Source organism: Raphanus sativus, chromosome 2, assembly GCF_000801105.2.
Source record: "Raphanus sativus cultivar WK10039 chromosome 2, ASM80110v3, whole genome shotgun sequence".
Taxonomy (NCBI): Eukaryota; Viridiplantae; Streptophyta; class Magnoliopsida; order Brassicales; family Brassicaceae; genus Raphanus; species Raphanus sativus.
In genome coordinates this window covers 21,255,434-21,267,636 of record NC_079512.1, presented here as the reverse complement: position 1 = coordinate 21,267,636, position 12,203 = coordinate 21,255,434, and the positions used below count along the sequence as shown (strand labels likewise).

Here is a 12,203-nt window from a genome sequence, read left to right as displayed (position 1 = left end):
ATCAATTTATGTTTTAGTGGTTTAGATTTAGTTTAAAAAAAAATATTTTCCACCTAGAGTCGACTAACTAACTCACCTTCTGAATTCATGTATATTTGTTTTCTATATGACATAATATAGCACATGATAAATTTATTCTGTTAGATTTGTATATTTGGTGAAAAATGATATATTTTATTTGAAAATTGTTTTCACAGCTATAAATAAGTTTATTTTAAAAACTTGTCTTAGGCCCCTATAACTCTTCGCACGGCACTGCTTGAAATAGGCAGGATGAATATGGATTGTGTATCACTGTATCTGTATCTTGAAATAGGCAGGATGAATATGGATTGTGTATCACTGTATCTGTATCTCGTTTACTGTCAGCATGTATTTAAGAGATCTCTAGATTTTTTTTTATCTTTTTTTTTTTTTGATATCTCTGGTGTTTGGGCAGCCACTTTCCCAAATATCCCCCGAAGGGGTCCAGCGCTCCAGCAGTAAGGATGTTAAATCGCTGTGGTCGGGTTTCGAAGCTGGGTGGCGGGCACCTCAGCTAAGGTTCCATTACCACCAGGCTACGAAGCCCGGTTATTTTTTTTTATCTTTTAGGGGATTTATCAGTTATACACTTATACTATTACGTAATTAGTACGAATTTGGAAACTCTATCATCTGTAATGATTAAGATCCACGTACAAGTTATAGACAATTTATCTAAAATTAATTAAATTTGTTTTTAATAGTTTGAAGCTATATTACATTGAAACGGAAGCGGATACACGAAAGAAGAATCGTATGAAAGCGTAGAAGCGAGACTTTTTAAAAATTAAGAAGTAGGTACTTCTCGCAAGAAAGCATATATTTATATATGTATATATAATAAATTACAAATACAACTAAAATTATATGATTCAAATTAAAATAAAGCACTTATTAATTCATTTATAGTAATTTTAAATGATTTCATGTTAAACCCGTGAAAATATACATAAATTAAGTTTATAAAAAATAATTATACAAATTATTTTTTTAATATTTCATAAATAATTGACACAATATATTTGAATATATATTATAAATCTCAAATAAATCCTCAATGCATAGAGATAATTTGTAGTATTAGTTCTAATATTTGTATATTTATATAATCTATTTTACTTCTATTAAATTTTAGATTTATATTAAAAACAAAACAATTTTTATATTTTTTATTTACTTCTGACATTGTATTTTTTTCTAAATGGAATCGTAATTCCAAAATGGAATGGTAAGTTTTTAACATATTTTTAAATATGATATTTAAAAAGCGTTTTGAAAGCAAGATTCTTTAAAATTTCACAAGATTCCGATTCCGAAGCGGGAAGCGAAAATGTCCGATGAAGCATCCATGTAAATGTTTAATATATATATTTTCTTTTTGAAAAAAAATGTTTAATATATTACCTTTAAAATAGTTAAGGGTTTTAGACCATTGTTTCCTTTTCTATGTCTTTTTTTCTGTCAAAAACCTTTTCTGTGTCTATGACCAGGCCCGTTTATGAGTCACGAGTTCATAACAGCTACTTTTGAGTTAGACCAAAAAAAACACAGTCGAGTTATCAAGGGTCCCAAACGGTTTTTCCCGGTTATTTAAAAAAAATATAGCATCTAATCTATTAAAAGAGAAGTCATGACTTTTCATCTATGTGTGATATTTTAAAAAATGGACTACTTACAAGACTTGGTCACATAACATTTTTCAATCATTAATGATATACATAAACATATTTGTTTCCTTAATATGTTATAAATAAATATTCCTAGATTTTCTCTTAATTACATCCAAATAAAATCTTTTCAAATCTATTTATTTACTATATAAATATATATTCGTTTTTATTTAAAATATTAATGTTATAATTCGTTTTTCACTTTACAAATCTTTTAAATATTTAATTAATTTCGTAATTAATAATAGACTCGATGTATATTTTATTTTTATTAAAATAAACACTTTAAGTATCTAATTAATTTTGTAATTATATTAAACCTATGTACAATTTTGTATTAGTTTGTGATATAAATTTATATAATATTTTTCAATTAAATCTTTGATCTCTAACAATTAAGATTTGTTAATATTTGTATCACATGATTGAAAAATATGTCATCAATATGAGCAATAGGTCTACAAATTTTATTTAAAAGTGCATTCAGTTTCTATTTTAAGTGCTATTTTAAATGTTATTAAATATAATAGATGGTTTTATTTCATATTTCGATAATAGAAGTATATGACTATTTCATTTACAAAAATATAATCAAGTTTATTTTTATATAAACCATATTCATATACTATTCATTAATGTGATTGTTTTGTATTTTTTATCTTGTGCAATTTTGAAAATACAATAGATATTATACCAAATTTTGTCATTAGCATAAATTACATTTATTCAGTCAAATATTTAAATCATACAAATAATTTGATTAACATATATGTATGATCAAAACCTAAAATACAAGTATACTTTTAAGGAAATTAATATCTAAGTTAATATTAATTTGAATGGATTTTATCGTAAATATCAAAGAATGCAATATTTTAATTAGTGTTCATGTTTTAATAAGAGAGATATCACTAATAATTTGAAACAAAATAATAAATTACTGCATGCAAACTATAAAATTGTTATATTTGAAAATGCTATAAAACTATTAATAATTTGGTAAATATTAAAATTATATATCACCAATGTAAACTAGATAGTTACATGTATAAAAATGAAAATAATTACCCGCACGGTTGTGCGGGTCGAGATCTAGTTAATATTTAAAATTTAAATAGAAGCATAAAACAGAAGAATAAGATTTCAACTCTTCGAGATCCTATATTCCAGTGGCAGAGGGAGGGAGGAGGGTAGGGGCAGCCGCTCCCTAAATATTGAAATAATTTGTCTATTTGTTGTCATTATAAAATTACACGGTTTAAGTGCTAAAATTTGTTAAAATTTCAGTAAAAATGTGGTAAAATTTGTTCTAATGTACGTTATACATTTAAGTTGATTTTATGTTGTCTCCTTGTATCTACTTTTGTTGATGTGATCTTTTCGATCCTGCATATTTTTTTTTGTTAATGAAAGTTAAATTTATTTAATTCAAAAACTTTTTTTTACAATGAATGCATCATATGTTTTAGTTGAGTAATATTATTTATAATTTTTTTTGTAAAAAAAAAAAAAAAAAATCTGGCTCCGCAACTGATATTATCGGTTATTCAGTCATATGACTCATATATATGCATTACCAACGAAGACAACAGCTGATCCTCTTCCCAGGGACGGATGCATGTTGTAGCGTGCGGGGTTATACCCCCAACTAAAAATTTAGTTTTCTTGAATAATTAGTACAATACCTTTAATTTATTCAGTGTAATTAGCTTAAATTCAATGAAAATGCCCCCAACTCCTTCCAAAATTATTGTAGTGCCCCAAACTCCAAGTGTTTCTAGATCCCCCCCTGCCTCTTCCTTTCTTTTTTATTGGTCAGAGATTACAAATGATTTTTGCAAAAATTATACGTCAAAGACTCAAAAGATCTACGCATTTTGGCCAAGACAACTGCTCTGTAATCTTCTAGCTAGTTTTGTATGTTTGTCGGTCATACAGACTTTGATACACAATTTCAGCCTCAAACAGGGTGTGTTATTATAGCCTCGCACGTCTCCTAATTTACAACTTTGATCAGTGATCTCATCTCATATTATTTCACTTTTTATGCTATGATTTTACGCAATCATGCATGGTGCCGTGTTATCCAACAATGCAAGACTTAATAGTGCATTAAGTTCCGAATCATCCAAGTTCTGATTGTGGTTTTAAGCAACCTTGCGTCAAAGGGTAACACGTCCACAAAACCATCACATCTTGCATAGAAATTGAAAAAGACTATTATATAGACCGAGACCGTGCCCGTTCTTTGATTATCTATAATTTGATAAAATAATGATCTATCAAATTATAAAATTAATACTCAAATATTTAGTTGGTGATGGCGTGCATGACGAATCCGAGCATAATGACAGGTATATCATAACATCAATCTATCTTTCGTCCATATAATATAATGATAATATATAAAATACATTGAATTAAGTAGACTCGTTTTACTTCTTCAATACTTATCGACAGAATTATTTACGTAAATAATTTAATATGGATGTGGGATTATTTTTTTCTAATAATGTCAAATTGTATTTTCATTAATTTTTTTACAAACATCAAGTGCAAAGCCAAAGAAACCCCTCATGTTGCTCTTCTCGTAAGAGTTGACTAGCAGAATGAGACGATTCCGGACATTCTTGTCGTTCTTGACCAAAACCTGAACAATAGAAGTCCAGTCCATGGTAAAATAATGTTCTAGCGGACCTCCACCTCCAGTTATAGCATCTCCGATATACCTTTTATATTTTTCTTTATTACAAAGATGGATATTCTCCAAAGTATATGTCTATATAATAGAGTTCTTTTATTTTAGAAAATAAAAATAAAAATTTATATTTTTTGCTTCTATATTTAGAGATGAAAATATCAATTATCTATATTTTTCCTTAAATACAAAAACTCTATTATAAAGTTATAGAGTTATACATTGGAACAATTTTTTTTTTATAATAGAATTCCTCTATTTTAGGAGAAACATAGAGGTTAAAATAGAGGTAAACTTGAGATGGTTTTACCCGACTCCAGATCAAGGCAACACAAAAGAAAAGGTGGTTGCCTGACTCGTGTTTGTTGACAATCTGTTTGTTTTTGTTTTTATTTTGCTTGAAGTTTGTTCGCTCTTTATTCCATATGTAATCTGGTTACACAATGGTGATCCTCATAAAGTCCCTATTATACATACCTTTTAATGCAGTAAGTTCATAATCGCTTAGGTTTCGATTTAGGGTTTGATATGGAGCCTCTCTGTATGTGTGTAGGACAAAGTGTAACGTCCATAAAGCCAAGAAATCTTATAAGAAATTGAAGGAAAACAAGTGTTTATATGGCCAGTACCTTTGTAATATATTAGATAAATAAAATATTTACATAATCAGCTGGTGATGGAGGGCATGACGAAACCGAGCATAAATAATTGTAGATATTCTAAACCCTAACTCTCTCTCTGTTCATGTTCTTTATCATCCACCATTAAATCATCTCTGTTCTTTCGGTTGATCCTTCTTTTTTCGTGATCTATTACCGGTTCTCGAGTTCTCAGTAAGTTCTCTGACTGGATCTATCTATTGTTATTGGATTTACCTTAACAGTTTCCAAGAAGTTTTGGACCAGAAGGAATTAAATGGATGTCTAAGCTGTCTCCCGGTCAGCTAGTACACCGGTTGAGCTATCCATAAATTCGTTATCGTATCAAGTAATCAAATTCAAAACTGCTGTGGTATACTATACTCTTGATGGTAACTGAAAAAAATCTTCGTTGTCTCAGTTCTCAGACATGAGCTGAAGAGGTAGTAAGAAAATAAAGTTTTGAATCTTTGGATCAAATAATTGCAATGAATTCTGATATGTAGTCTGTTACATATGGCTTAAGTATAAAGATCAAAAATACAGACTAGCTCAAACACATATACGCACACTGCAGAGACGCTATTCTTTTTATATTTGCTACATGGTTTAACTACAAGAGCCAAGAACAGATTAGTTTTTTTTTTTGTTGCTAAGAACAGAGTAGTTTCTGCTAAGAAACACACAAATTATTTTGCTGTGGTTTTGCTTCCATATGCTGAACTTCGAACAGATGGGATTTTCACCATCGAGACCTTTCACAAAGGATCCTTCTGTGTATTCTTTTATGGTTTATGTCTCTGTATTTGGATGGTTAACTTCAGACTCGAGCTCTTTCACCAGTCCATAAAATGGAGAAATTGGGACGTTTACTTGAGCTAAAAAGCTTGCTACCGAGATCCTTGGTCTTTGTCCATTCGCCAGCTCCGTATGATCCACGCTTACAAACTTCTAATTCGTTATCAGCTGCAAGATGTTTCTTGTTTGGTTAGAAGAAAACATAAAGCAAAATTAAGAATGAAAAAAGGGAAGATTGAGAACCGACGGTTGATCATTAGTGTGTGGGACCGAACATGTCTGTTTTCTTGTGGATTTCTGACTATGTCTGACGGATTACATGGAAAATGTCTCTCTGTCACGGACACACACTAAGTAACTTGTCGTAATTAAGTGTTTGAACTTAACATTTTTGACCCGGTCAACCGTTCGGACCGAAATAGAACGGCACGGTCGAGGTATGAATGAGAAGGTGACTTGAAGTTGAATTTGAATTCAAATTTGGCAACTTAACAATCAATTCTCATTTCTCAGCTAGGCCCCACTATTAAGTCTCTCAGCATCCGAGGAAAAAATAAAGCTTAAACGACAAGCATTCTTATTACTTTCTCGGATTTTCTCGGAAACCAAAACAGCCAAAATCTCGGTAAAACTTTCGAGGAGACAAAAGCTAAAGCTAAACAAAACAAAAAAAGATGAAAACTTGAATGAACATTAGACATTTTGATGTAATGTAATGTAACATACGAAGAATCAATCAAATTCTAAAATAAAAGGAGTTGCAATATTATATATACACTCTTGAATAATGAACAAACAAACCATTACATATATATCAATGCAGAACTGAAGAACCTCTGTTACTTCTGTTCCTCCCAAAGTATCTCCTCAGCACTGAATTCGACCGATCCATAACCCTAGATTCCACTTCACTGTCCGAAGACGACACAGCAGCAGAAGAGGAATTATTAGACCCACGGTTAGGTCTCACTCTCCTCATCAAAGACACAACTCCACGAACCATCCGTCTCAACCTCCCTCCCGACCCGGATCCACCACCGTTACTGCCATCTGATTCAACTCCCCCGTTACCTCTAACCCACGAGATCCGTCTAGGACCCTCGCTGTTACCACCAAGCCCACCACCATCCATCTCCGTCAAAACCACCGGCAACACTCTCTCCCCATCTCTCATCGCCGCGTTAAACCTCCCGACAGCAAACCCCCCTCCGGGGAGTCTCCATATCGTCATCCCAACAGCGTTATCCTCCTCCTCGCTGCTCCGTTGGTTACTCTCCGAAGGTATCTCGAATCTACAGACTGGGCACGAGTTCCGTATCGAGAGCCACGGCACTATACAGTCCTCGTGAAATATATGCTTACACGGCATCTCACGCGCCTCCGTCTCCTCCGCCTCGAAAACCTCCGTGCAAACCGCGCAGTTCGCCTCCGCCGTTAGATGGCGACCGGAGATTTCGACTCTCGGCAGAGACTCGATCGCCGATTTCGACGCCGGCGGGTTCCCGGATCTCCCGATTCCGCCCCCCGTCGCCTCGATCTGACTCAGCTGCTCGAGCAACCGCTCGAATCCGGATCCCATCAAGATCTCCGATACGGAATCCGGAAGCGGTCGAAGGCCCGATCCGGATCCGTCGTCGTAGTAGAACTCGAAAGCGCGCCGTTCCCTAGCCGCGGCGTCTCCTTCTTCTCCCTCGCCGGCGCCTCCGCCTTGGAGGACGATGACGGGGTTAAACGACGGGCGGCGACTGGATCTCCGCCGTCTGATCACGGATCTACGGCTGCTGTTTACGGATCTAACTTCGTCGGAAGCTGGGGTGGTTAATCCGGTTGCGGCGGCGGGGGAGGAGGAATCGGTTACTTCTTCGATGAAACCGCCGTCGCAGTGTGGACAAGCGAGGCCGTCGGTGGTGGCGCCGTGTTCGGCCCAGACGCTGACGAATCGCGTGCAGCTGTAACACCAATACGACGTCGTGATGGGTGTTGTCGGCGGCGTTGACGGCATCTTTTGGAACTTTCTGACTCGCTAAGAGGATCTGAGAGAATTAAATGAGAGAATTTGAGAAATGAGAAAATGAAAATGCGGTTTATAAGGCGGTCGTGGGAGCGGATTTAACGACGTTGGATTAGACGGTAATTAGACACGTGGCAAGTGTTTGACTGGGTAGAAGATAGCGGAGGTATAAACAGTCGTTATGTCTAGAAGAGGAACGTTCGATGCGTCTATAAGGTGTTTTGACCAAACGCTGAACGTTTTTGAAGAAAAGTCAAAAGTATCGCCGTGTCCGCTGTTTGTGGGCCTTAATGTGGAACCCATTTGATCTCCGTTTTTTCTGGGAAAATAGCCATCAGACGACATCGTTTCGGCCTGTAAATCATGACACAAGCAAAAGTGTGCTGACTTGCTTAATAATTCTATCACTTTTTATAACTTAAATGCTGTACTTTACATTTGTTAGTTAAGTAAAACAATATGTGACATGCTATAATCTGGCTATAATGTTTGGCAATGAGGTGGAAGGTAGATACCTTGGAAAATTAGATTTCTTACACGTTGGTGGCTCAATAAACTGATAAAATACATTACCTAAAACCAACTCGTATCTATATATGCATTTGACTAATTGATACTAGTACATAGGTGCCAAGTTGATAAAATACATTATACATACATGAAAACCTTTTGTACTTGGTCTTTTTAATATTATAGTTAAAGAAAGACTGATATTGCTCAACTAACTTTTGTCTTTGTCTCCTCTAATTTGTTGGCAACTAATGAAAACAGACAAATTGCAATTCTACCAACTGATTACCACAACTTGGAGTCAGAACAAACACAAATATAGCCAAGAACAACAACTTAGCTGTGAAAACTAAATACAACTTACTGAAGAGATTATGAAAATTTGTGATAACATATTTCATTGTTTCAAGCAAATATTAAACCAATGATAAGTCAACAACTTCAAATGGTTAAACTTATGCAGGAAGAGGATAGACAAACACAAAGACCTGACAAGTGCAAAAAAGCAATGATCTATAATCCCTCTGAAACCAACAATGGCAGCTCCGAATCTAAACCGGGGCTGAAAAAATGCCAGCTCGAATCATGGAACGCTGGAAAATAATCATCAGATACAGTCTCAATAGCAAACTCACTAGTGAATCCCCGTGCAGCTATGATCCGTTTGGTAGCACGGATGACATTCGGTTTAAACGTCACCTGCTCCTCATACATCTGAAAGCTGTTCCCAAACAATGCAATCCTGCGCAACCGATCCATCCTCCAGTTCGCTTGCAACAGGTTGCTATACAGATTAGCCTCACAGTGCGGCATGAAGAAAAGAGTAGGCTTCAAAGCTTCCCTACGAGCTTGCTCGTTCACAGACAAAACAGTACACCCCAGAGATTCCAAGACACTAGATTCAGTCACCGAGAGGACCGGATCGAACACTTCAATGTTACCAACCCATTCAAACTCCCTCTTCATCAAGATTGCAACGCTGAGCTGAAACCTTGGAGATTCGTAAGACTCGATGCTTCCTATACCGTACATAACCATCTGAAGCTGTGTTTCGTCACCTAACACCAGGCGAAACTGGTCCGAAACCTCGGGGCATTTGAGCTTTTCTAAGAATGCTGCGTAGAATTTTGAGCTCTCGACTTTCTTGATAGAGTTTTCCATCTTCTGCTTTACTCTTGCTTGCCTTTGGGGATCAACTTCAAGATCATCAGACTTCCACGGCTTCTCTTCTTCTTCTTCTTCTTCTTCTTCTTCTTCTTCCTGAATCTTAGGTTTAGGTTTTATTTTCCCATGTCTTCGTTTACTAGGTAAGACCACTGTCCACTCACCATCACTAATTGCGTTTTTAACCATTGCTACTTTTTACACAACCCTCCGAAATTAGGGTTTCTGCAACGATTGCATTACCTAAACATCACAATTAAGTTTCTATGATTAGAGCAGGACCAACTACATTTATTGATCTTAGATCTGTCTGTCTACTTTGAGATCGAGAAGAAAAAAACCTTCGAGGAATAACAGATATAAAAGACTTACAATTAGAAACGAAAATACGAGAGGACGATGGAACAAGATAGAACTTGGAATACGAAGCACCCCGGGTGGACTCAGTGAGACATTGGGGCTGAGTTTGGTGCTTATGAGTTCTGACTCCTGAGTCCTGAAGCGATGCGAAACCGGCGACTCGCTCGTATGCGAAGATATGGAATGGAAGATAGATATTCGGGCGGATGTAAATATAAAATGGGCTTATTTACGGCCCACTAAGTAAAATACTAGGGCCTTAACTGTTTGCAATGTTTGCAGAAATGAGATTTCGTAAAAGTGCGTAGAAGTTTGTATGAGAATTTCGTCTTCATATAGAAAAACAGCATTTGGTTAAAACATTTGGTGATGTCTTCATATAGAAAAACAGCATTTGGTTAAATCATTTGGTGATGAAAAGAGCAATTTCTAGAAGGATCGCAACTTACCTCCGTTATCGTGCCTCACTTGGTCAAACCCATATATGATGCAGCTGGATAAGTTAGGATCAATGGTGACTTCTAGTGGCAGATCTAGAAACAACTAAAACACTATTAATATATTTACAAATTTAAATTTTTATCTGAGGCATTTTTAAAACTTAGTATAAAATTATTCTGATTGAAAAGATAATGGTTGACAACTTCCACATCTCATAAAGTCATAAGGTAGGTTCGTCCCTGGTGATCTCTCATAAGGTAGGTTCGTCTCTGGTGACTTTTCCTTCAGTTGGTGGTAATAGCGTGAACAACTAGAAAAAAATATCTAAAAGGTCTATGGTACATAACTAAAAAAACGGTTAACCATTTCCTAGGAAAAAAGAATACGAAAGCTCCGGTGGCGCGTGGAAATGTTGTATGATGTAAATTCAAACTCGGATCCTTTAGGAATTCACGGAACGCTTTAACTAGGGTTGGGATTTCGGGTATTCGGGTCGGTTTCGGGTAGGATCCGTTCGGGTCCGGGTATTCGGTTATAAGAAAATTGTATCCAATGATTACTTTGAAGACTTTTGATTCGGTTTCGGATCGCTTCCAACCGGTTCCGGATCGGTTCAATTATTTGATGAAAGTAAACATATTTTATCCGAAATAATTGGGTACCTAATTTTCGGTTTAAAAAAGTACCGAAATCAGATCCAAACCAATTGGGTCCTAACCGGTTCGGATAAAATGTATCCGAAATAAGATTTGTAACCAAAAGAAAACCGAAATTTAAACCAAACTCATCAAATGTCAAAGCACAATAACAAGCCTTGTTAAACAAGAAAACAAAAAGTAAAAACTGCAACGAAGTAAAACACACCAGAAACATAAGTACTTCCAAGTCTCAAACAAGAACAACAACTCAAAAACAGAAACATAAGTAGTAGTAGTACTTGAGTCTCGACTCTGACTCGTCATTCAACATAGGCCTGCAACTCTGACGAGTCTCCACACTTCCAGAATCCACTCTTTATTCGATATTGCATCCAACTTCAAACTCTATGAAAACAAAACCATAATCCTATAAGTGTTCTAAGTTCTAACATCAAGATCATCTTGTAAAGAGATGAAAAGACGTGAATCATACCTCTCATAAGATCATCTTGTTGCTCCACATCTGAAAGTAGCTGCTCTATTGTATGAATGCTTTTCTCATTGATATGAATCTCAGATTTCAACCACTGTTCTGTGCACACCAACACCTCCACCATAAAGTGTGTCAAGCAGCTCCTATATGCGTCTAAGACTCGCCCACTAGTGCTAAATGCACTTTCTGATGCTACAGAAGATGCTTGAACCGCGAGAACATCAGCAGCTATCTGAGACAAGACCGGGAACTTCACACTGTTTCTTCTCCACCATGATAAAACATCAAACTCTGTTCCAAGTCCAGTAACACCCTTTGAAACCTCTACTTTCTCTCTCAAATAAACTTCTAACTCATTACTAGAATCTTGTGTACTTGTTTCTTGTAGAAGCTCAGCGTATAGATTATCCATTCTCTCATATCTGATACCACTGCCTATAACTTGACTTTGTAAAATTGCACATGATCCACCACTGTCTTGAGTTTGAGTTTGAGAAGATGATCCTCCCTGAGACTGCGAACCACCTGATCCTCCACTACTAGTTCTGTATCGAAGACAATACTCTTCATATAGATGCCTCAGGATGTCCATAATTGATTCAGAAAGCAGAGTATACTCGATGCTTTCTTTTCCATAAAGCTTCTCAAAGCAGAGGTTAGCAAAGTGCATCTTATTAGATGGATCAAAAACAGTAGCAACGATCAGCTCTTTGACTTACTGCTCTCAGTCTCAGTTCCTTCCCAAAGCGGATTCCATT

General features: G+C 35.8%; 2 protein-coding genes across 2 annotated transcripts; both read right to left on the bottom strand.

Moving 5' to 3' along the window:
• Positions 1 to 6,569: 6,569 nt before the first annotated feature.
• On the bottom strand, positions 6,570 to 7,918 carry LOC108817093 (E3 ubiquitin-protein ligase RDUF2). The gene has a single exon (XM_018589700.2). It carries the CDS (start codon positions 7,828 to 7,830, stop codon positions 6,643 to 6,645), a length of 1,188 nt encoding a protein of 395 aa, XP_018445202.2. The 5' UTR covers positions 7,831 to 7,918; the 3' UTR covers positions 6,570 to 6,642.
• Positions 7,919 to 8,721: 803 nt separating this feature from the next.
• LOC108821731 (protein SENSITIVITY TO RED LIGHT REDUCED 1) lies at positions 8,722 to 10,062 on the bottom strand. The gene is made up of 2 exons (XM_018594722.2): positions 9,886 to 10,062; positions 8,722 to 9,756 (listed from the first exon to the last, which is right to left on the bottom strand). Exon 2 carries the CDS (start codon positions 9,700 to 9,702, stop codon positions 8,863 to 8,865), a length of 840 nt encoding a protein of 279 aa, XP_018450224.1. The 5' UTR covers positions 9,703 to 9,756; positions 9,886 to 10,062; the 3' UTR covers positions 8,722 to 8,862.
• Between the last annotated feature and the right edge of the window lie 2,141 nt (positions 10,063 to 12,203).